The sequence below is a fragment of the Cetorhinus maximus genome, chromosome 28, assembly GCF_964194155.1.
Source record: "Cetorhinus maximus chromosome 28, sCetMax3.hap1.1, whole genome shotgun sequence".
NCBI classification, from domain to species: Eukaryota; Metazoa; Chordata; class Chondrichthyes; order Lamniformes; family Cetorhinidae; genus Cetorhinus; species Cetorhinus maximus.
The window spans coordinates 23035020-23058796 of record NC_135906.1 but is presented as its reverse complement, the minus strand read 5'-3'; the positions used below and the strand labels follow the sequence as shown (position 1 = coordinate 23058796).

The window sequence follows — 23777 nt, the reverse complement described above, 5'->3', positions numbered from 1 at the left end:
TACTGCTACGAGCAACAACAGGAGAAAAATCATTGAGGCATTAAAAAAAATCGTTTATCTCATTTGCCTTTGCACACTTTTGTTCATTGGTTATAAAGGCTGTGAAGATTGTGGGGGGAAAGCAGTTCATCTAGGCAGGGAAGTTGGAGGAGAGAAATCATGTAATGAAACCTCCAGGAACGCGTCCAACCAGAGTTGGCAACCCTAACCATGTGCCCATTGAGTAACCTACTGGATACTTGCTGTCCAACAGTATTTTCGAGGTAAGGAAAGAAGCAAAATGAACATGCTTCATGATCATTTCGTTTTCCCGAAAACTGTCACGAGCTTCCAATGTATTCAGCTCATGACCAGAACTCAATAAGACACTGGTCCATCTGCTACCAGCCTGCTTGTTGGGCTATCCCCCTATTTTGTTAAATCACTAACTTGCTCTGTTGTTCTTGCTTTACAGTCTCTTGATAACATCGATGGGTCACATTAAGTTAACAGACTTCGGCCTCTCAAAGATTGGTCTCATGAGCCTCACCACAAACCTCTATGAAGGTCACATTGAAAAGGATGCCCGGGAGTTCCTAGACAAGCAGGTCAGTACCTTAAATGCTCATTTTTATTTCTTTGCCTGAATCAAGATGAGGGATCTTAGTGTTACGGAAAGAAAGATACTTTCCACTGAGAGCATTTCAACTCAGATATATCATGGCCAATTCCCTCTAGTCAGCACCAACAACTCCTTTCATTGATCAGAACTTCAGAAGAGAGTATCTGTACAAAATCTTCCAATATTTATCAGGCTAATCCTGTGAACTTTCTAGCAGTCATAGTCTGGTGTGAATTTGTCTCAAACTTTGGGAGCTCTGTGATGGGAACTGGGATTTGATTGTACAAAACTATATGAATAAGAACTTCTAAGCCATCAGTGAACCAGGACCAGATTCAAACCAAATCCGAGAGGTGAAAAAATAGGGACGCACTCCAATGAATGGAGTACAAAGTCTAGGCTGACACTTCCTGTGAGAGAGTACTGCAGTGTCAGAGGTGGCATCTTCAAATAAGATTTAAACTGATGAGGCCCCACCTGCCCTCTCGGGCGGATGTGGAAGATTTCCCGGAACGATCTTTGGCCAATAATTATCCCTGAGCCAACATCACAAAAGTAGATTATCTGGGGTCATTATCACATTGTTGTTTGTGGGAGTTTGCTGTGTGCAAATTGGCTGCTGTGTTTTCTACATTACAACAGTAATTGCCCTTCAGAAGTACTTCATTGGCTGGAAAGTGCTTGGGATATCCTGAGGTTGAGAATGGTGTAATATAAATGAAAGTCCTTTCTTTCTTTAAAACACTGTACCACTCAGTGCTCATCCTCTCCCTGGTCTAATTTTCTAACAAAACCTGCCCCTCAGATTCATGCTGAATTGATCCAGTGAATATCTACAGCTGTCTCATTTTCACAACACACTTGAGCAGTAAGAAACCCATGATCAAGACTTGCACTTTTTCAGCTCCCATGCTTCCCATCTTAATTATATTTTAACTATCGACCAACACAAATCCTCCATAAATCTGGTGCTGGCTCTGTGTGAGCTGGTCTTGGGAAGCAATCAGCAGTATAACTATCTCCGCAGACACATTGAAAAAATTGATTTAGACAGATTTTAGATTCAGTGAAAAGAGAATACAGGTTTGAAAAATCATTAAAAATATTTCAGGTGCGTTCTTGGGAAGAAGAGCTCAATAACACGTTTAAAAATATTTCATTGGATATGAGGGTCGCTGGCTAGGCCAGCATTTGTTGCCCATCCCTAATTGCCCTTGAGAAGGTGGTGGTGTGCTGCCTTCTTGAACTGCTGCAGTCTGTGTGGTATAGGCACACCCACAGATGATGAGATAGATGGGCTAAATAACTTTTTCGTGTTTTCCTATCTTCTTTGTCACATATGGCTTCTCCATGAGTGATTTCTTTGCCACTCAGCTATTGTCTTATACCTGGGGGGGCAATTGTAATCTCATGCGCTCATTGGGAAACTGATGGCATCAGGTATTGCACTGGTTTTATAACCCAGCTGATTTTAATCCCTTTCAAAGCCAGCGGGTGTAAAGCTAGATTTTCCCCCTATCCTGTGGAATTTTTACCCCACGAGTTAAGTTAAAATTATTCGCTGTGTCTCCTATTCTGGCATATAACCTACTGGGCTCTGTACCACAGCTATATCTATTAAAGATGCAAACTTTGGAACTGGCCCGATAGATCAGTGTGGCCTTATCCAGTCCTCTACATTTTTTCCTGTCCTCCAACTTAAATGTCCTGTTCAAGATATAGACTGATTTGTAATCTATAATTAATCGCCTATATCCTCACTACGTTGAAATCAAATCTTATTACGCCATGTCCCACTCTAATTCTGTGCTACTTTGGTGTTAGCTGTGGCTCAGTGGATAGCACTAACACCTCTAAATCAGAGGGTTGTTGGTTCACATCCCAAAGACTTTGGCACAGAATCTGGGATGACACTCCCCTTTAGTACTGAGGGAGTGCTGCAGTGTTGGAAGTGCTGCCTTTGCATGACGTGCTGCTGGCCCCTCCGGTGGATCTAAAAGATCTCATGGCTCTATTTTGAAGAAGTGCAAAGGGAATTCTCTCCAGTGTCCTGGCCAACATTTATTCCTCAACCAACACCCAAAACAGATTATGTTTATCTCATTGCTGTTGTGGGGGCTTGCTGTGCATAAACAGGGTGCCGCATTTCCTACTTTACAACAGTAACTAGACTTCAAAAGCAATTCATTGGCTGTAAAGTGCTTTGGGATGTCCCAAGGTCGTGAAAGGCATTATATTCTTTCTTTCTGTTCCATGATTTGAAACCTATGGATCTTCTTAGCTCTTTTAAGACCCCCTTTGTCATAAAGGCTTTCAAACCCTAACCGTGGTGTCACCTAAATCCTACTTCCTGATTTGCCTCATCTGCTGTCCTATTCCTATCAATCTTGGTGCTGTCCTACACTATGGGGCTTGGCCCTTAACTGAAATTTCCCAATGAAACTCCTAATTTTCTGATTCTGCTGTCTACAATGCAAAACAATATTTGCACAATGATGACAGGTTTATTATTCAACTAGATGCTAAAATTGGAAACTGAGGCAATGGAAAACAGCATCACGCTACAATTAGGTAATTAATTAGGTTACAGTATTACCAAAAGATTATCTACACTTTATACAGATCTTTCACATGTTTTTGTGAAAGAACAGTGAAGAACAGACTGATCACTAGGTGTTAAGTTCCCAAACAACATGCTGTTGTCCCATTAGCTTTCTCAATTATTTTAAAATTATTTTTTGTACCTGTCCACCGGTTCATACTGATTTAACTTTTTGCAGCATCGGCTGTGAATTAGTTGGTGGCATTGTCACCTCTGAGTCACGAGGTTCTCGGTTCAAGTCCCACTCCAGTCCTTGAGCACAAAAACTAAGGCCAATGCTCTACTACAGTACTGAAGGGGTGCTGTGCTGTCAGAGGTACTGTTCTTCAGATGCCTGCTGGGGTGGGTGTAATCCCATGGCACTATTTCAGAGAAGAGCAGGGGAGTTATCCCTGCTGTCCTGGACAATATTTGTTCCCCAATCAACACCACAAAAAAACAAGTTATTATCACATTGCTTTTTGTGGCAGTTTGTTGTGTGCAAATTGGCTGCCACGTTTCTTACATTACGAAAGCATTTAATTGGCTGTGAAGCACTTTGAGACATCTGGTGGTCGGACAAAACACTATGTAAATGCACGTCTTTCTTTCTATTTCTGTACCTGGACCTGTAAATCTCTCCACTCCTCCGCAGTTCCTAGCTTTTCACCATTTAGAAAATACTCTGATCTTTCTATGTTAGCTGCATAGTCGATGAACTCACAGATAATTATCTTAGAAGCTGGGGAAGTGCTGGGAATTAATGCATATTGAGAAAACAAGAATCCAGGAATTAAATACACTATTTTAGCTGATATCCTAGTAAAACCTTCAGTTGTGTTGTTTGTCTACTAAAAGGAATTACAAGTTGCTTTTAGTGTAGAACTACGTCCCAAGGCACTTCACAAACATGTGAGAAAAATGGACACTAAACTATAGGAGAGATTAGGAAATGTAACCAAAAGCTTGGCCAACTGAGTAAGGAGGGTCTTAATGGAGGAGAGTGAGGTGGAAAATGTTATGATCCCAGCTGATGTTACTACTGGACAAGTTAAATCCCAGGGTGAAAACTGGCTTGATCGATCCTATCTTTTATTTTTTATTTAGATACATGGAGAGTGACTACTGAACAGAGTCACAGAAGTCAGCTGATGGACTTTTAACAAAAGAATAAAACATTTATTAAACAAGAAAAGATGAACTATATTACAATACTCCTTCACCCACAACTATACCTTTACAGATATATACAGATTTGTAAGGATAAAACAAGTTACAAAAGCTATTTTGTACTCTAATGCTCACAGTAAGTAAACCAATAGGCCAACTTGTGGTCAGACACTGAAACCAAGGGACAGATGCCACCCCAGACAAATGCTATGGATCTCTCCTCAACTCTCCACCACCCCCCCCCACCCCTCTCCCCCCTCTCCCCCCGAAGCTTGCAACACTGACCAGTCTCAGTGAACTCCGTCTATCACACGAGGGTTTCTAATCTCCACTCTCCATGAACTCGCTTTGGAATTATCTCCCAAACAATACTTGATACTTCTCGCAGACACTTTCTGCAAGGGTCCATCTCCAGAGTTTCAAACTCTCCTCCCGCACACTCACTCTCAAAGGCTCATAGTAAAGAGTTACAGACCTTCAGCTGTTTCTTTGGACCTTCTGGCCTCTCGGTTTAAATCTGCTTCTTGCAAGCTCTCTTCTCTTTAAGCCTGAAGCTTGGAGCCCTCCTCTCTGCTCCCTGCTTTCTTTCACTTCCACAGAACAGAAAGTTTTCCAGATGTTTGTCCTTGTCCTTTGAACTAGACTATCCTTTTGGGACCCTTCCTTTCTGTCTCACTCCTTGGCCTTGGGACCTTTCGGTTCTTTTCGGAAACCTGCTCTCTCTGCAGTTCCCTCTCCCAGTATCCAGTCTCTGTGGAATCCTGGCTTCAACTTCAGTTTGGGACTTGCTATGTCCGGTCTCTGGCAGCTGAACTCAAACTGCTTTCAACTGAACACAAACTGCTCTGTGTCTGTGTCTATCTGTGTGTGTGTGTGTGTGTGTGTGGCGTTATCTGAGTTTGTGTGTGCGTGGCTATGTCTGGTGGGCGGGGGGGGTGGAGGCTCCCTCTCTGGACCCCTGTTACTAGGCAACAGCACAGTTTTTTCTCTACTCTTGTTAGCTTTAACTCTCCCTCAAGAATCGTAAAAATCTCAATAAAAATGCAGATATACAAACAGAGCTTTAGACCTGATGTTTCCACTCAAAAATGAAACTAGGGGCAGAATTTTTCACTGACCAGGCGGGCGCATGCCCGACCCACTCGAGCCTAAAATGACGCGCGATATTTCACTCGGCGGGCACGCGCAGAAGTCAGAGCTGCGCCCGCCATTAATTAACAGGCCTGTCAAGGCCCTTGACAACCCAACTGACAGCGATTTAATGTTGCCCAGGCAATTTTTCATTCGTCGCACAAACAAAACTGGCAGGCGGGCAGACTGCAATTTGCAAAACCTCATCCGTGGGCGGGATAAGAAAGGTCAGCAGCATTGTCAATGTGAGTAATGAGGAGTTTTGGAGATAACTTGCTGCTGATAGCTTATTGTTACTTGTCAGCTTAATCTCCAATTGGGACTTCATTCTTAGCATTTCCAGGTTCCATTTCTGGACTCATTGGTGTCTTCCAGGCCCCCTGAGGATTTGGACTGTGTAAACCCTTCCAGGTATCAGATAGCCTTCCCTTACCCTGGTAATGGGGATTGTGCTCTCCACTGGCAGCACCTCCTCCTCTGAGGAACAGAGAGGCAGAAGGGAGAGGAGACCAGGTGTCCCTATGCAGCTTCCAGGGGAGGGACCTGTTGGAGGAGAGGCGCAGCCACAAGGGGCGCAGGGCCAGCAGGAAGTCCAGGGTGGAAGAAGCTGCGGAAGACGCCACTATCCTGCTGCCAGGGTTTACAGGTGGCGATGCAGCTACCTCAATATGTCCGAAGTGCAATGCCGAAGGAGGCTCTGCCTCTCAAGGGAGACCATGACCTCCATTTGCCAGATGATCAGGCCTGAGATCAGCTCCGACTGTGTGGGTGGACACCCCATGCCAGTGACCCTGAAGGTCACAGTGGCCCTCAACTTCTATGCCTCTGTCTCTTTCCAGGGCTCGGTGGGGGATCTTTGTGGAGTCTCCCAATCAGCTGTCCACAGTTGCGTCAAGCTGGTGACAGAAGCTTGTTCAGGTGAGTATTGACTTTTCTTCATTTCCATATGGACGAGGCCAGCCAGGCTGAGCGAGCCAAAGGCTTTGCAGCAATTACTGGGCTCCACCGCGTCCAGGTTGCCATCTACTGCACACATGTGGCCATCAAGGTGCCAAGCGGGTCAGCCGGATGCCTTCGTCAACAGGAAGGGATTCTACTCCATGAACGTGCAGATAGCGTGTGACCACGGGATGCAGGTTCTGCAAGTCTGTGCAAGGTACCCTGGCAGCTCCCATGACGCGTAGATCCTCAGACACTTCCAGGTGCCAGGGCTCTTCAGTGCTCTAGCCTGACTGGATGGATGGCTGCTGGGTGACAAACGCTATCCCTTGAAAAGGTGGCTCATGACGCCTCTCCGCCACCCAAGAACAGAGGCGGAGCAGCGGTACAACAGGAGCCATGTCTCCACAAGGGCAGTGACAGAGAGGACCATAGGTCTTCTCAGGATGCGCTTCCAATGCCTGGACCATTCAGGGGGCGCACTGCAATACCCCCTAGAGTGGGTGTCACTGATTGTGGTTGCATGCTGCGCTCTCCACAATCTGGCACTGGCAAGGGGGGACCCACTGGAGGAAGAGGATCTTGATGCAGCTGCACAGGCCACAGAGGATGAATCCAGTAGTGAGTCAGAAGAGGAGCACAATGAGGAGAACTTTGCCCCCGAGATACACTCAGTGCCTGTGCAATAAAGTTTCGAGCCACCCACGTCCAGCATTACGTACTGGCCTACCCTGTGGCTACAAAATAAATGAAGCATACTCAGGCCAATAACACAAAAGCAAATGTAATTTTATGTTGGAACTCACATAGTCTTGAATGGAAGAAAACCGGTGTTGACAGTCACACCATTAAAAAAAAGAAAAACAAAACGGGGGTACAAAAGATCACCCGTGACCAGTTCCTCTTGTGCCTAAGGCGCTGTAAACTTATGTTATGGGTGCTATGTCTTTGAGCTACCCCCTCACTGGAACTGGCATTGGAGACAACCTGCTGACTGTGCTGTCCTGTTGGCCTTGATGACCTTAGCGGTCATCCTCTGGCTAGTGGAGCCGGTGCTGGCCCTGCCTGGGAGGGAGTGGCCAGTGCCATGGCTGGCATCACTCCAGTCGTTGCAGCCTCATCAGATGCCACGGTCACTGGCAGAGGGGCAGAGGAGCTGCTACCATCATCCAGAGGACCTTGAGAGGAGCCCACAGAGACGACAGGCAGCTTGTGCGCCAATGTGAAGTCACTGTGGACTTCCCTGCTCGCCATTAATGGACAGGTACCTAACTTGGATTCTGGATGCCCCATCCATCTCACACATGGACACTGACCAGCTGAGGTTAGTGGCTGTGTGAGGGCTTGCAGGTCTGAGCGCAACCCCAGGAACCCCTGATTCTGTTCCTGAAGTAGCCTCTCCATGAGAGTTGCCACTCACTCCATGGAGGAGGCATTGCGCTCAGCCATGAGGGTCAACATAGTGCTCAAGCTCCGCAGGGACTCCACAACGGAGACCAAGGCACATATACCCTCTTGGATCTCCACCAGATCCTCCCACACACACCAGTGGACGTCCAGCATCTGCTGCCTAATGGACGACTCCAGAGGCCCATCATCAGCCTTTGAGTGAGCATCGTCCTAGTCTCCAGCAGTCCTCCGACTGCCGGCACCCTGGGCACTCTCTGCCTCCGCCTGCTCCTCAAGCGAGTGTGAAGCGCCCTCACCAATATGCACCGAGATACTTGTTGCCAAACTAATGCCCACCGAGGTGCTGGTATCTGCGCTGGTGCCTGGTTCAGAGAGTGGGTATGACGTAGGTGCTTGGGGAGCAAGGTGGTCCTCTGGGGTCAGGGTGGCCCTTCAGGGCCCAGAGAACGAACGCCTATTGCGAGCCTAAAAGGGAGAAGAAGGACATGTCATTAGTTAAAGTCATCACACTGTCTGTGCATGCCAGGCACCCTAGTGAGACAACAGAGATCTGCATCATGGTGCCCTTGTCTTTCAATTATCAATGGGGACTCCAGGTTCAAGGCTCACATCAATGAAGAGGCTACACTAGAATGGTTGCACAAGCTGAAATTCTCACCTCAGCACATTGTACTCTTACCTTCATCTGACACCCCAGCCTCACCGCGGCCGCTTGACCGAGGTGCAGTGTGCCCCTCCAAGGCCTCAGGAGAGGATGAGGAGATGTGGGGGTCCTCCACCAGTCCGCGACCCCTCAATATTGTTATGGGATGTCTTCTGCTGAAAGGACAGAGGAGCATCGATTAGTCCACTCTCTACCCGCAGCGCCATTGCAGCCTGGCCAATCCCAGCTGGGGAACACCTTGCATGGCGCATTCAAGTCGTGGTCCTCAAGGCACAAGGCACTCAGTCCAAGCAGCCAGGGCTCACCCCTTTGGCCAGCACCGGAGTGATTGACAGTTGGCACTCAGACACTGGCACCCCTGAGGTCCACCGGGGGACGGCCGGCCCAAAACAATTGAACACGCTTACCCATGCCAACACGGTACTAATCCTTCCTAAGCAGAGCAGGTCATTGAAGCGTTTCCGGCACTGCACCTAGGTGTGCCGCACCACATCATGGCTGCTCACCCAGGCTGCTACCCCCTCCCATACCATCTTTGTGAGGTGTGGTGGCCGCCTCTTCCCACCTCTGGGGGCAAGGGTGTCCCTTCTGGCAGCCGCCTCCTCCAAGAGGGCAGCGAGGCACTCGTCGGAAAATCGGGTGGCTGAGTGGCCACCCGACCTGCCCTCCTGCCTGGCATTTGTTGCTGCACTCGAGTCCATCCTTGCAACGGCTGATAGGCGCCCTTCCCTGGCAGCCAGTCTGGGGCTGCCTGGGCCGTTTTTAAACAGGCTTCCGGGTCGCTGTTGGACCCGGTGGCCGACAAGCCCCCACACCTGCTCGGCCCTTCCCGGCCATTGACGAGCCGTGTTTCGCTTTGGGTGGGCTTTAATTGGCCCGCCAGCATGAAATCGCGGTCAGGCCACGATCGCAGGCGGCAAAATTCTGCGCTAGATCTTTTAACCTACAAATAGAAAAAAAATAAATTGAACTTAAACTTAAAGATATACCTTATTCCTAACACATCCAAATACACATATGACTTACTTAAGCTATCTCTCTTTTCTAACTAAAGGCAGAAGGGGTTTAGAACAAAGAACAAAGAAAAGTACAGCACAGGAACAGGCCCTTCGGCCCTCCAAGCCTGCGCCGATCATATTGCCCGTCAACTAAAACATTTTGCACTTCCGGGGTCCGTATCCCTCTAATCCCATCCGATTCATGTATTTGTCAAGCTGCCTCTTAAACACCACTATCGTACCTGCTTCCACCACCCGCTCTGGCAGCGAATTCCAGACACTCACTACCCTCTGCATAAAAAACTTGCCCCGCACATCTCCTGTAAAGTTTTCTCCTCTCACCTTAAATCTATGTCCCCTAGTAATTGACTCTTCCACCCTGGGAAAAAGCTTCTGACTATCTACTCTGTCCATGCCACTCATAATTTTGTAAACTTCTATCAAGTCGCCCCTCAATCTCCGTCGCTCTAGTGAGAACAATCCGAGTTTCTCCAACCTCTCCTCATAGCTAATAACCTCCTGACCAGGCAGCATCCTGGTAAACCTCCTCTGCACCCTCTCCAATGCCTCCATATCCTTCTGGTAATGTGGTGACCAGAATTGCACGCAATATTCCAAGTGTGGCCTAACCAAGGTTCTATATAGCTGCAGCATGACTTCCCAGCTTTTATACTCAATATCCCTGCCAATGAAGGCAAGCATGCCATATGCCTTCCTGACTACCTTATCCACCTGCGTTGCCACTTTAGGTGACCTGTGGACCTGTACACCCAGATCCCTCTGCCCGTCGATGCACTTAAGGGTTCTGCCATTTACTGTATAATTCCTGCCTGTATTAGACCTTCCAAAATGCATTACCTCGCATTTGTCTGGATTAAACTCCATCTGCCATTTCTCCGCCCAAGTCGCCAACCAATCTATATCCCGTTGTATCCTTTGACAATCCTCTTCACTATCTGCAACTCCTCCAACCTTAGTGTCGTCTGCAAACTTACTAATTAGCCTAGTTACATTTTCCTTCAAATCATTTATGTATACCACAAACAGCAAAGGTCCCAGCACTGATCCCTGCGGAACTCCACTAGTCACAGCTCTCCATTCAGAAAAGCACCCTTCCACTGCTACCCTTTCTCTTCTATGACCAAGCCAATTCTGTATCCATCCTGCCAGCTCACCTCTGATCCCATGCGACTTTACCTTCTGTACCAGTCTGCCATGAGGGATCTTGTCAAAGGCCTTACTGAAATCCATGTATATAACATCCACTGCCCTTCCATCGTTGATCATCTTTGTCACTTCCTCGAAAAACTCGATCAAGTTAGTGAGACACGACCTCCCCTTCACAAAACCATGCTGCCTCTCACTAATACGCCCATTTGCTTCCAAATGGTAGTAAATCCTGTCACAAAGAATCTTCTCCAATAATTTCCCTACCACTGACATAAGGCTCACCAGCCTGTAATTTCCTGGATTATCCCTGCTACCCTTCTTAAACAATGGAACAACATTGGCCATTCTCCAGTCCTCTGGGACCTCACCCGTAGCCAGTGAGGATACAAAGATTTCTGTCAAGGCCTCAGCAATCTCCTCCCTTGCCTCCCTCAGTACTCTGGGGTAGATCCCATCTAGCCCTGGGGACTTAAGGGCTGTGGATGTTATTTTAGAGAAAGAACTTCAGAGAGTGGTCCTTGTGGCTGAAAGCACAGTTACCAATGTAGGGTGAGGCGAGGCGGGGGTTGGGGATAATGCATGAGAAGTGAAAAGTAGCTGACTTCAAAATATCCTGACATTGTTTGTTGCAGGTTTGTGGAACTCCTGAGTACATTGCCCCCGAGGTAATCGTGCGACAGGGATATGGGAAGCCAGTCGACTGGTGGGCAATGGGCATTATACTATATGAATTCCTGGTGGGGTGCGTCCCCTTCTTTGGTGACACTCCTGAGGAATTGTTTGGCCAAGTCATCAGTGGTAGGTTTGGAATCCAGCTGAATGGTGTGACCCACTCGATGTTGGTGTTCATGTTACGTTGTATGCTCTAGGGCAGCAATGTTCAAACTATGGTCAGGCAACCTATGGACCCTGGCTATAATCTGGCTCTTGAAGTCCAAACAACTCCATACTTAATTGTGCTTGTTTCTCAATTGGTTTGAATTTTGATGGGTGGAAGATTTGGATTGTTCTTGGCATTGTTGCCTCAATAATGAATAAACCCGAAATCAGAATACCAAAATTTCTTACTGCCCAGGGATGTGTACAAATCAAAGGGAACATGAACTTTTATAATTGGCCCCTGTATGTCTGCGGGCATGAAGGCAAAAATATTTGGACATTCCTGCTCTAAGGTGTAAAGATAAAATGCCTGTCTGTAAATGTGTTAATTATTCCTGACCTAACTATCCAGATTTTTAACATTTTATATTTGAAAGAAGAGTTACTGGGTCTATCAGTAAATAAGCTGTGTTGTTTTGAAGGTCCTGCTATAGGGGTTTCTTGTGACACCTGATCCCAATAAACTCATTCCCAAATTTATTTCACAAACTAAAGATCAGTTCCAAGCATTGTCACCAAGGCTCAAAGGCTAATTACATCAGAATCCATTGTGCCAAGTCCCTGCTGATCTGTAAACCAGCTTAGAGTCAAGGTATTGCCCATTTGAAAGGGTAATGCTCCAGGTACTTTTCAACAGTTAACTTTCAGGTCAAAGCTTGTGAAGATCATTTGGAGCCTGAACCACTCCTACAGCTGGTTAGTAGGACAAAAAACTTGTGACATGATACACTGAACACCATCGAGAAGCCATTACTCTTTGCTTTAGAAACTCCTGGGAAAGAGGATACCTCTTATCCTGAAGTAAAATAACTGTAGATGTTGAAAATCTGAAATAAAAGAGAAAGTGCTGGAAATACTCAGTAGGTTTGGCAGTATCTGTGGAGAAACAAGAGTCAACATTTCAGGTTGATGACCTTCCATCAGAATTGGAAAAAAATAGAGATGTAACAGGTACAGGAGGCAGGGAAAGTGTGGGTGAGGGGAGGTAAGAACAAAAGGAGAGGTCTATGATACCTCTACCGTTGTATTAACTAAAGTTCCAGACAAACCACTCGTTGCAGAAAAGGACAACTGTTGAATAGAAATTAGAGCACCGGCATTTTATTCAAATGAGAGGCTGCAATTGGGATTTGGAGGAAATAGTCAACAAAGTTTTAACAAAAAGTATAAAGGACCATTAGTGGCAAACCCCATATGTTTCCAGTTTCTTATGTTGCCTTTTGTTTCCAGATGATATTATGTGGCCTGATGGTGATGAGGCTCTCCCAGCGGATGCTCAACACCTCATTTCCTGCCTCCTGCAGCCAAACCCATTGGACAGGCTGGGGACAGGTAGGCAATCGCACCTCGAGTGGGGTCATTGTATGGGATAGGACCTTTCCTTGCTCTCATTATTCTTCTGCCTCTTGGGTCTGTCGTTATCCTTAGTTGGAAATCCAATTTGGAAATGATGACTAACTAGTTATGCTTGCACAGGCGCTTAACATGACCATTCCAAATTGCTCTCTGCGTTACTTTAACATCAGAAAGAACTTGTGTTTATATAGGGTCTTTCATAACCTCAGGATGTTCCAAAGCACTTTACAGCCATCGAAGTACTTTTGAAATGTAGTCACTGTTTTAATGTAGAAAGACTTTTACCCTGATGTATATTGAAATACTCGCTAACATTTCATAAAGGAATGGGGTGACACACTGTTGATTCACCACTTGTACACAGGCACTCTGACCTCTCACTGATAAAACTGACAATTCAAGGCATTTTTTAAACATAATTTAGCCTATAGCCTATGTAGGTTTGTAGCCAGGACATAAACCTAAACTTTCGTCCAATTAGCCCTCGACTGAATGTTGATACATTAGTAAAATGTCTGTCCTATAATGTTCTTAATATAACTTTTTAAAAACATTTTTTTGGTGTGTTCAACAAGAAAGAGGTTGCCTTTGACAGGGAATGAAATACATTCCTGTTTCAGGCTTAAACACTTCCAGTTCAGGTCCTAGAAGAGTAAAATGGTATGAAGAGTAAAATGGTATGTATAGCGAGAGGATTTGAGTACAGGAGCAGGATGTCTTGCTGCAATTGTACAGGGCCTTGGTGAGACCACACCTGGAACAGTGTGTGCAGTTTTGGTCTCCTTATCTGAGGAAGGATGCTCTTTTTGCTATTAGAGGGAGTGCAGCGAAGGTTTACCAGACTGATTCCTGGGATGGCGGGACTGACATATGAGGAGAGATTGAGTCGGTTAGAATTATATTCACTGGAGTTCAGAAGAATGAGAGAGGATCTCATAGAAACCTATAAAATTCTAACAGGGCTAGACAGGGTAGATGCAGGAAGGATGTTCCCGATGGAGGGGGAGTCCAGAACCAGGGGTCACAGTCTGAGGATACCAGGTAGACCATTTAGGACTGAGATGAGGAGAAATTTCTTCACCCAGAGAGTGGTGAGCCTGTGGAATTCGCTACCACAGAAAGTAGTTGAGCCCAAAACATTGTATGTTTTCAAGAAGGAGTTAGATATAGCTCTTGGGGTGAAAGGGAGCAAAGGATATGGGGAGAAAGCGGGAGCAGGCTATTGAGTTGGATGATCAGCCATGATCATAATGAATGGCGGAGCAGGCTCAGAGTGCCGAATGGCCTACTTCTGGTCTCATTTTCTATATTTCTAAAGCTCCCTCGACTTCCTAATATCTCATTCTTTGACTTGCTGACTTTTGTCTGCTTTATGCTCCTGTGAATCTCCTTGGGTAGATTTTCTATGCTAAACACACTGTATAAATATAAGCGGTCATTGTTGTTGCTGCTAAAATTACTACTCAACCCCAACCAGGTGCCTTAGGTGCCAAGGTGACTTCCAACACCAGCCATCTTTATGACCTGTCTAAATAAAACCATTTATTCCCATTGTATGTAACGTCAACATGAGACATTTACCCAATTCAACCCTGTATATACAATGCTGATGTACCAGATCCTTTCCATTCTATACAATGTTACTGTACTGTATCCTTTCCATTTACTCCCATGTACCCCCATGTACCAGTGTACTTCCAATTTGTCAGCTTTTCGCTCAGTTGGTAGTACTTTCACTTCTGAGTCACAAGATCTTGGATTCAAGTCCCGCTCCAGGGCTTCAGCTCAAAAATCTAGGCTGACACTTCATGCAGTACTGAGGGAGTGCTGCACTTTCGGAGGTGCTGTCTTTTCGATGAGATGTTAAACCGAGATGCCATCTGCCTGTTCAGTTGGATGTAAAAGATCCCATGCCACTATTTTGAAGAGGGGCAGGGGAGTGCTCCTGGCCGATACTTATCCTTCAATCAACATCACAAAAACAGATAATCTGATCATTTTGGAATTACTGTTTGTGGGAGTTTGCTGTGTGCAAATTGGATGCTGTGTTTCCTATATTGCAACACTGCAACTCTTCAAAATGATGTCGTTGGCTGTAAAGCACTTTAAGATGTCCGCTGATTGTGAAAGGCGCTTTATAAATGCAAGTCTTCCTTTTTTAAATATTTTTTTTCCCATTATGTAAAATACCATTTTAAAAAATTTCTGGGATATGGATGTCACTGGCAAGACCAGAATTCATTGCTGATCCTTCTTCTTCATTCTTATGGCTGGATATAGTGCAACAACTATAATTTTACATCAAGATGGTCAAGCCAGGATATTACATCAGGAGTGGTGTTGTGTATCGCTGTAATACCTCTTCGTATTTATGAGTCAGGTATTGAGTCATTATGTGTTCCATGATCTGTTCTGGGTGACCACAGTTGCACACAGGAGAGTTTTTAATTTTCCATTTGTACATCAGGTATCCACATCTGCCATGGTTTGTACGGATACGGTTTAGGGAAGTCCATGAGCTTTGCAGAAGGTCGAAAGCAGGGACCTTCTGTGTCAGATCTTTCATGAGGTGTTTGTTTGTGACTTCTTGTGAGGAGCATTCATTTTCCAAGCTTCTTCAAGATTGAAATCACATTCTTTGAGGTTGTGTGCAGGGGTCCAAAAGGGCTTACGTGACTTCAAGCAGTGGTGAGGGATGTTGGTGAGGTCCTGATGGATGTGGAGGCGTTTGTTTTCCTTGATTCAGAGCTTCATGGAGGGTTGCTGCATTGCAGCAGATGGGTGGGAAGGGGGAGCGATGTATGCCAGCATGGGTAGCCAGGTTGGGGCTGACTTGAGGGTTCCAGTGATGTATCTCATTGCTCATCCTAATTGCCCTTGAGAAGGTGGTGGTGAGCTGCCTTCTTGAACTGCTGCAGTCCACATGGCGTAGGTACAGCCACTTTGCTGTTCGGGAAGGAGTTCCAGGATTTTGACCTAGAGACAGTGAAAGAACAGCGATATAGTTCCAAGTCAGGATCGTGTGTGACTTGGAGGGGAACTTGCAGGAATGATGTTCCCATGCATCTACTGCCCTGGTCCTTCTAGGTGGTAGACATCACTTGTTTAAAGGAGCTGTTGAAGGAACCTTGGTGGGTTGCTACAGTGAAATGATAGTGAACAGTTGCCTGAAATGGGAGTGAATGGAAGGGTTTGACTCATTAGCACACTATACAACCACAGTGAATGGAAAAGGTTTTGGACCTTGTGATTGTATGGAATGGGAGTCAAATGAGACACAGTTGCAGTGCACCTTGTTGATGGTACACACAGCTGCCACTTGCACCATTGGTGAAGGGAGTAAATGTTTAATTGCTTTGTCCTGAATGGCGTTGAGCTTCTTGAGTGTTGTTGAAGTGAGTGGACAGTATTCCATCACACTCCTGACTTGTGCCTTGTAGATGCTGGACAGGCTTGGGGACATTAGGTAGTGAGTTACTTGCCTCAGAAATCCCAATCTGACCTACTTTTGTAGCCACAGCCATAAGGCTGGTCCAGTTACATTTCAGACCCTTTTTAATTAACTTCTGTTATACACAATGTTGATGTAATGTACCTTTCCCATTAATTCTCTCTGAAGGCAATGCCAATGCTTCAAATTCTTTCCAATTCATCCCACTGCATAAATGCCAGTGTTCCAAAGTCAAGGTATTTGCCAACCGTTCCATTTGTACACAGCATCAGTGGACCAAACTGTGTCTCGTTTGGCTCCCGTCCCAGACAAGCGCAAGCTTTTCCATTCATTGTGGTTGTATAGTGGGCTAATGGGTCAATCTCTTCTATTCACTGTGGTTGTATACTGAGCTAATGAGCCAAACTTTTCCATTCACTCCCATTTCAGGCAGTTTCCACTCACTGTTCGCTGTTATTTCATAATATTTCTGATGCAAGCATTATACATTTTGATAATTGTCCTCTTTGTAATGCTCGGCACATTAAATCAGGTCCATCCACTGCCAAGTTTATTGGACGAGCTCAGCACAATTTTGAAATCTAATCACTTTTGTTGCAATGTAGATTGTGTTAAGTGCGTGCTGTTAAGTCTGAATTGCTGAGATGTTATTAAGGAGGCTGAGGCACAAAGAAGTTCAAATTGGCAATTTTTACGTTAATGGCAATTGAGATGGAAGCATAGCCCTGACTCGAGCGTTTCAGCAAAATCAGTGACACATTTATCTGGCAGTGACTATTATCTTAATGAGCTAAAAGCTGCTAGATGTTTAATGTCGGAGAAATGCTACACTCCAGGGGAGGAGGTTAGTGCCCTGCTTTTGAAGTTGTTAGTGGCCTCCCATCGACAAACAAAATTGAAAAACCATTTATGTTTGTGACCTCAATAAGCTGGTGACAGTTCTCTCTCGAGTTTGAAGTAAAAGGCCTTATACAAGATTGCTTCCAAATGTACATAAAAAGTACTGTAAGTTATGGAGCACATTGTCTGAATCAGCTGGGAGTACCAATTCATAAAGTGGCCCTAATATCCCCACTTAATGTGTGCATGTAAGCTGAATCTTTGCTTCAGTCTACTCAGGGTGCATTCAATATTAATTCTGGTTGACCCAGCATATGCTCTGTTGTATTTGGATTTAGCTAGATTTTGAAAGGGGTCCCGCAGGAGTCATCCCTGTTGCTGTTCCTTCAAATCATCCTGGATCTGCAGATGTCTCACAATCAAGGCACCATTAGTGATTCTAGAATGGTAGCCATTGTCATGCATGATTAGTTTCCTATTCTTTCTGATTTTTCTGATTCTCATACCCATTATATATGGAAATGAAGGAACGATATTTCACTCCAGCGCTCCTGACACACCCATGCCAGCCCATTAGGAAACTGCAGCAGCAGCCCTCCATAAACTTTGAGGCCCCCGAAACTCTGACCATATCTAAATACCAAAACCTCCTGGACATTTCAAAGCTTGTGTTATCCTAATCTCGATTCTCTTCTCTCTGTAGGAGGCACCTATGAAGTTAAGCAACATGGTTTCTTCAAAGACCTGGACTGGAACAGCTTGCTGCGCCAGAAGGCGGAATTCATTCCCCATCTGGAGTCAGAAGAAGACACCAGTTACTTTGACAGCAAGTGTTTTTCTACTAAGCAAGGCCTTTAGTTGGGGGTGTGGCATGACTGTCGGTGACCGGGATTTAAGGTCCCTTTATACAAACTCAATTGTATGGGACTCAAAGTTATGAGATTCCATAGTTCCCAGCAGAGTAGAAGAGACTGCGCCCATTGATTGTTTGCTCCACTGAGTTGCCTGATCTTGGCCTTGCTGCTTGAAGAGATGTAGAGCACAGGAGAGGAGCCTTTCTCAAGGGTGAAGGGAGGTTCGGAGGACAATCTGTACCAACTATTAACTGACCCCCATAGCATCCTGTCTGGGTAGCAGCAATTGAGGCAGTCTGGGGGGTAGTGTTAGGGTGCTGGTGGGCAGATTGTAGTCCAGGAAAACCACAGTCAGGAAGAGCATTGGGCAAGGTTTGAGGTGGCGGCAGGGGGAGGGAGGAGTAGGATTTCACTCCCTCACTGTAAATCTGAAATGGTGCTGCTCTCTCTCTGTGCAGCCCGCTCTGATCGATATCACCATGTCAATTCCTACGACGAGGATGACACCAACGAAGATGAGCCAGTGGAAATTCGACGGTTTTCCTCCTGCTCACCTCGATTTATTAAGGTACCTCTGAGAACATAAATCGCTCTGCCCTTCCCTGAAAACCGATTGTTGTTGTGGCCAGGATTTCAAAGCGGTGGGTGTGTGACATTGTCCACAGCAGTAATAGGTCTGGTTAGCACTTTATAGACTGGCTCCCGAAACTACTCCACTCATTGATTTCAATGAAGGTTCAACCTCAGACAGGACAAGAGCCTGGCAACATGTAAACCACCATTCCTGGCCAAGAACTCAGCAAGTCTAGCAGCATCGGCGGAGAAGAAATCAGTCAACGTTTCTCTTCTCCGCCGATGCTGCTAGACTTGCTGAGTTTTTCCAGGTAATTCTGTTTTTATTTTGTTTTGGATTTCCAGCATCCGCAGTAGCTTTTAGCTTTTTGTTTTTATCCTGGCCAAGAGGTCACTGGACCTCCTCCAGAAAGAAAGAGACAAAAAATGGCTAAAAAAAATAGAAAATGTTAGTTCTGTAAAATGTATATTTCCAATAATTTTTTTCCCAAATGTGTAAATTTGAGGAATATTTTGAATAAGAGGTACTCCCCTAAACTTTCCTTTCAAAAAAGCTCAGATGGCAGTTGTACATGCTGCATTAGAAAGAGAAGGTTAACGGGCTGAGTGCACTGACCATCGTTCTATCCTCCATACTTTACCATCCATTCTTTCTCCACTGTTTCCCTCTATGGGGTTTCGAGAACACACAGTGACACCTACAGGTCTCCAGTATTACAATAGCACAGAGTGGAGGGGAAAACCACCACTCCCCGATCTGATCCTCACACCCACAACACATGGAAATAAAGGAAAGATATTCCACTTCAGCACTCCGGTCACATCCATGCTGGCACGTTGGAAAACTCTACATCAGCAGCCCTCCATAAACCTCAAGTTCCTTTAAAACTCTATCATATCTACGTTCACGCCAAGACCCGTTCACCCAGCATCCTTGTGCTCACTGACCTCCATTGGTCCCAAGCCCACCAGTGCCTCAATTTTAAAATTCTCATCCTTGTTTCCAAATCCCTCCTTGGCCTCGTCCCTCCCTATCTCTGTAATCTCCTCCAGCCCCACAATCCTCTGAGAGAGATCTGCACTCCTCCAATTTGGCCTCTTGCAAATCTCCAGCTTTAATTTTTCCTCATTGGTGGGCATGCTTTCAGCTGCCTAGATCCTGAATTGTGGAATTGACTTCCTAAATAAACCATTCTGCCTCTCTGACTCTCCTCCTTAAATACGCTCTTTAATTTAGCCTCTTAGCCAAGCTTTTGATCACCTGTCCTAACATCTCCCCTATGAAGCACCCTGGGATGTTTTGTTACATTAAAGGCTCATGATGTTTTGGCGTTGTGACATTCTGACCATTGACGTTAATATTCAGAAAATAAGGAACCAGGGAAATACACTTTCCCGAAATGCAGTCTTTAGGGGCTTGCATTTATAAAGTACCTTTCATGGCCTCAGCATGACCCAAAATGCTTTACAGCCAATAAAGTACTTCTGAGATCTAGTTACTCTTATAATGTTGGAAAGGTGGCAGCCAATTTGCACAGAGCAAACTCCCACAAAGAGCATTGTTATCATGACCAAATAACCTGCTTTAGAGATGTTCATTCCAGTGGGTTTAGAAATCCCTTTCTCCCTCTCCAGTTTTCTCAGCTGAAGCTATTGGGGTACAGTTGGATAGGTGCCAGTACCCTTCCCGTACCTCACCATCTGCATGCGTGGCCGGAGGCGGTGAGGGGTGGTTGTGCTAACGCTGGGTTGTGTTGTGTGCAGGTTTACAGCAGTATGGAACGTCTCACGCAACATGAGGAGCAGAAAGCCCCAGTGGTCACCCGACGCAACCTAAACAAGCATAAGGAGGAAAAGAGTGAGAAGATGGAGGGCCTGAGCTCCATCGGCACCCGGGACAAGAGCTGGAGGACAAGCTCACCAGAGATGTACGTAGGGCAGCTATGTTGCTGCATTGACATTTCCTCTCCTCTTAAATCTCAGCTTCAAGTATGCTAGCCAATGCACTCATGCTCCTACTTTAATCCTTGCTAAAATTCTTTTCGCCATATCAAATCTCTCACTACCTTTGTAACATCTTCCTGCCCTGCAACCCTCCGAGATTTCAAAGCTTCTCCAACTCTAACCTTTTGTGCATTACCAACTTCCATTACACACTATTGGCAACTGTGCCTTCAGCTGCCTATTCCCTAAACTCTGGGATTTCTTCTCCAAACCTCTTCACCTCCCTCTCCCCCTTTAAAATGCTGCTTAAAAGCCAATTCTTTGACTAAGAACTTTGTCCAACCTGTCCTAATGTCTCATTCTTTGGTTCACTGGGAGGCTGCCTGACATGCATTGCAATATTTAGCTTTCGTTTTAAAGTGGATGAATTAGGAAATTGTTTGGGATGACCATGTGGGAGAAGGGGAAGGTGATCGCCACACAGCCTTGGGGTGCTGAGGTTTACATTTTCTCTGAAACTTCCTCCCTTTTCTCTGATCTCCGCCGTTGTCAGGAAGCGCCTCTCTGCCTCTGAGTCCTCTTACGGTGAGAGTGACTCCAGCCCGCCTCTCACCGTCCGTCGCAGGTTCTCCGCGCTCATGGACACTCACAAGTTTGCCACGCCTCTGGAGGACGACACGGAGGTGACGCACAAACACCAGGAAGTGCAGACGGTGACGCCAGTCCAGGATCAGGCCAGCCAGTCGGAGCCACGGCAGAAAGATATAGAAGGACAGTGTGCCGTCACTGCGGGAAATACCGGTAACAGTCCCACATTCCCAGGTATGGGATGCGTGCTCTCTTATGGACAGTCAGTGCAATGGTTAATGCTGGTCTGGTGGCATTTTCTGCTTGATTTTAGAGTGGTACATAGAATTACCTAGAATGACCAGCACAGAAATGCTATTCAGCCCAACTTTCCATGCTGGTGTTTGTGCTCCACATGAGCCTCCTCCCACCCCTCTATCTAAACCTATCAGCATATCCTTCTATTCCTTTCCCTCTAATGCGTTTATCTAGCTTCCCCTTAAATGAATCTATAGTATTCACCTCAACTACTCCTTGTGGTAATGAGTTCCACATTCTAACCACTCTCTGGGTAAAGAAGTTTCCTTCTGAATTCCCAATTGGATTTATTGGTGATTGTTTAATATTAAGGCCTCTGATTTTTTTACTTACTTTACTTGAGAAGCATCTTCTCTACGCCTACCCTATCAAATCCCTTTGAAATTTTAAAGACCTCTTTTAGGTCCACCTCTTTTCTAGAGAAAAGAACCCTAACCTTTTTCTTTTGCTATCAGAGCTATTGGACAAGCTCAGATCCTGGAAGAGTTTGGAGTGGTCCTTCAGGAAAAGTTCATTTTAACATTTCTATTTACTAGTAGTTACAATAGTGTAGTGATACATCTCATTACTATGAAATAGATTTTATGCTGGCACCCAACTGAGCATCAGCTACTACCAGGTCAGATATAGCACTGCTATAGATGCAGACGAAAGCTTCCTCTACTTTGCCCCAATAATGGATCTTAACAGAAACCCCCCTCTCTACTGCACCAATTTGCCATTTCCATTTCCCACACAATTCACCCCTGTTACTTCCCTGAGTGCGATTGTCAATTTATTACCCATTAGCGTTTTGTGTTGTAGACCTGCAATCTGACTTGGCTGAAAGTGTCCAAACTCATTTCATATATGCGGGTCCTCATCTCCAGCAATGAGACAGAGAGGAAAGAGATTTCTGTCCCCTCAGTCTGGATTGGATTTGAACCTAGGCCTCTGATGTCAAAGGGCTACATATTGACCAAAAAGGGTTAGCCAATCCTATTTTGGATTTTTCACAGCCAGACCTCGCAATCACCAGTATTATTATAAATTCACGAACTTTTCAACAAAGCTCACAATTCCAACTGATGTTATTCCCTCTGAGGAAGCCCTGGAATGTTGCAATGTGGTGTGATGGGGCGCTGGTCTTGGGGTCTTCAATTCCCCACATAGCGAGTCCCTGATTTCACCTCAGGCACTTACTGAGTGCAGACCAAACACTTCCCTACATTAGTAACTTCTTTTGCATGAGACAGTAAACCAAGACGCTGACTGCCCTTTCAGGTAGACATTAAAAAAAAATCACATTTCAACCACTCACACCTGTGCACTTACACCTCTGAAAGAACAGTGCATCCCCCTTTTAAATGTTTCTTACCTTCCTCATGACATTTACTCCCTTCCTTCGCTAGAGAGGAACAGAAGGAATGGGAACATCATTGAACGTCAGCTCAGTTGACAACCCATAGCCAGGCAGACCCTGAATGTTGGGGTCCCCAAGCCATGGGTTGGGAGATCCAGGTCAATATTATCAATGCTGCTGTTCTGTGTCAATGAAGATAGATGCTGATCAGTCAAAGACTCTAGAAAGAAATAAAAATGTTAGAATCTAAATAAACCTTTGCATGCCTTCCTGCTAAATGTTTTCAATTTTATTTCAGCTGGTAGGCCGGTGAGGTTAAGTGAATCCTTATGTACCGTTTCCAAGGAAACGGATTCCTCTTCTACAAAGGCAACAAGTGACCTGGCGGTCCGCAGAGCGCGACACCAGCAACTGTCTGGGGACTCAGCCGAGAAGCGCGCCTCCCGGCCTGTCAACAAGGTCATCAAATCAGCATCAGCCACTGCCCTCTCAGTCATGATCCCTGCAGGTATGAAGTGGGGAGACAGTGGCAAAGTGGTAATGTTACTGGACTAGTAATCCAGAGGCCCAGGCTAATTCACTGGGGACATGGGTTGAAATCCCACCATGGCTGCTGGTGGAATTTGAGTTCAATCAATTAATCACTCCGGAATGGTGACCTTGAAACTGTCATTGATTGTTGTAAAATCCCATCTGGTTCACTAATGTGCCCGTGAGGGAAGGAAATCTGCCGTCCTTACCTGGTCTGGCCTACATGTGACTCCAGAACCACATTAATGTGTTTGACTCAGAAATGGCCTAGCAAGCCACTCAGTTGTAGCATTTAGGGATGGGCAACAAATTTGACACCCATATCCCATGAAAGAATAAAAAAAGCTAAGCATCCCTCCACAATGGCATACGAACATAAGAAGGAGCAGGAGTAGGCTATTCAGCCCCTTGAGTCTGCTTTGCCATTTAACAAGATCATGGCTGATCAGATAGTAACC

The 23777-nt window shown here is 45.6% G+C and overlaps 1 protein-coding gene across 1 annotated transcript in view; it reads left to right on the top strand.

The window, feature by feature from the left end:
* Positions 1–23777, top strand: part of LOC144668926 (microtubule-associated serine/threonine-protein kinase 1-like) — a 155094-nt gene that overhangs the window by 114111 nt on the left and 17206 nt on the right. Inside the window, exons 16-23 of the mRNA XM_078531405.1 lie at positions 455–587; positions 11297–11462; positions 12774–12875; positions 17894–18016; positions 18503–18612; positions 20382–20545; positions 21115–21383; positions 23087–23296. Coding sequence (XP_078387531.1) covers positions 455–587; positions 11297–11462; positions 12774–12875; positions 17894–18016; positions 18503–18612; positions 20382–20545; positions 21115–21383; positions 23087–23296 — 1277 coding nt within the window. The remainder of the gene's footprint in view (positions 1–454; positions 588–11296; positions 11463–12773; positions 12876–17893; positions 18017–18502; positions 18613–20381; positions 20546–21114; positions 21384–23086; positions 23297–23777) is intronic.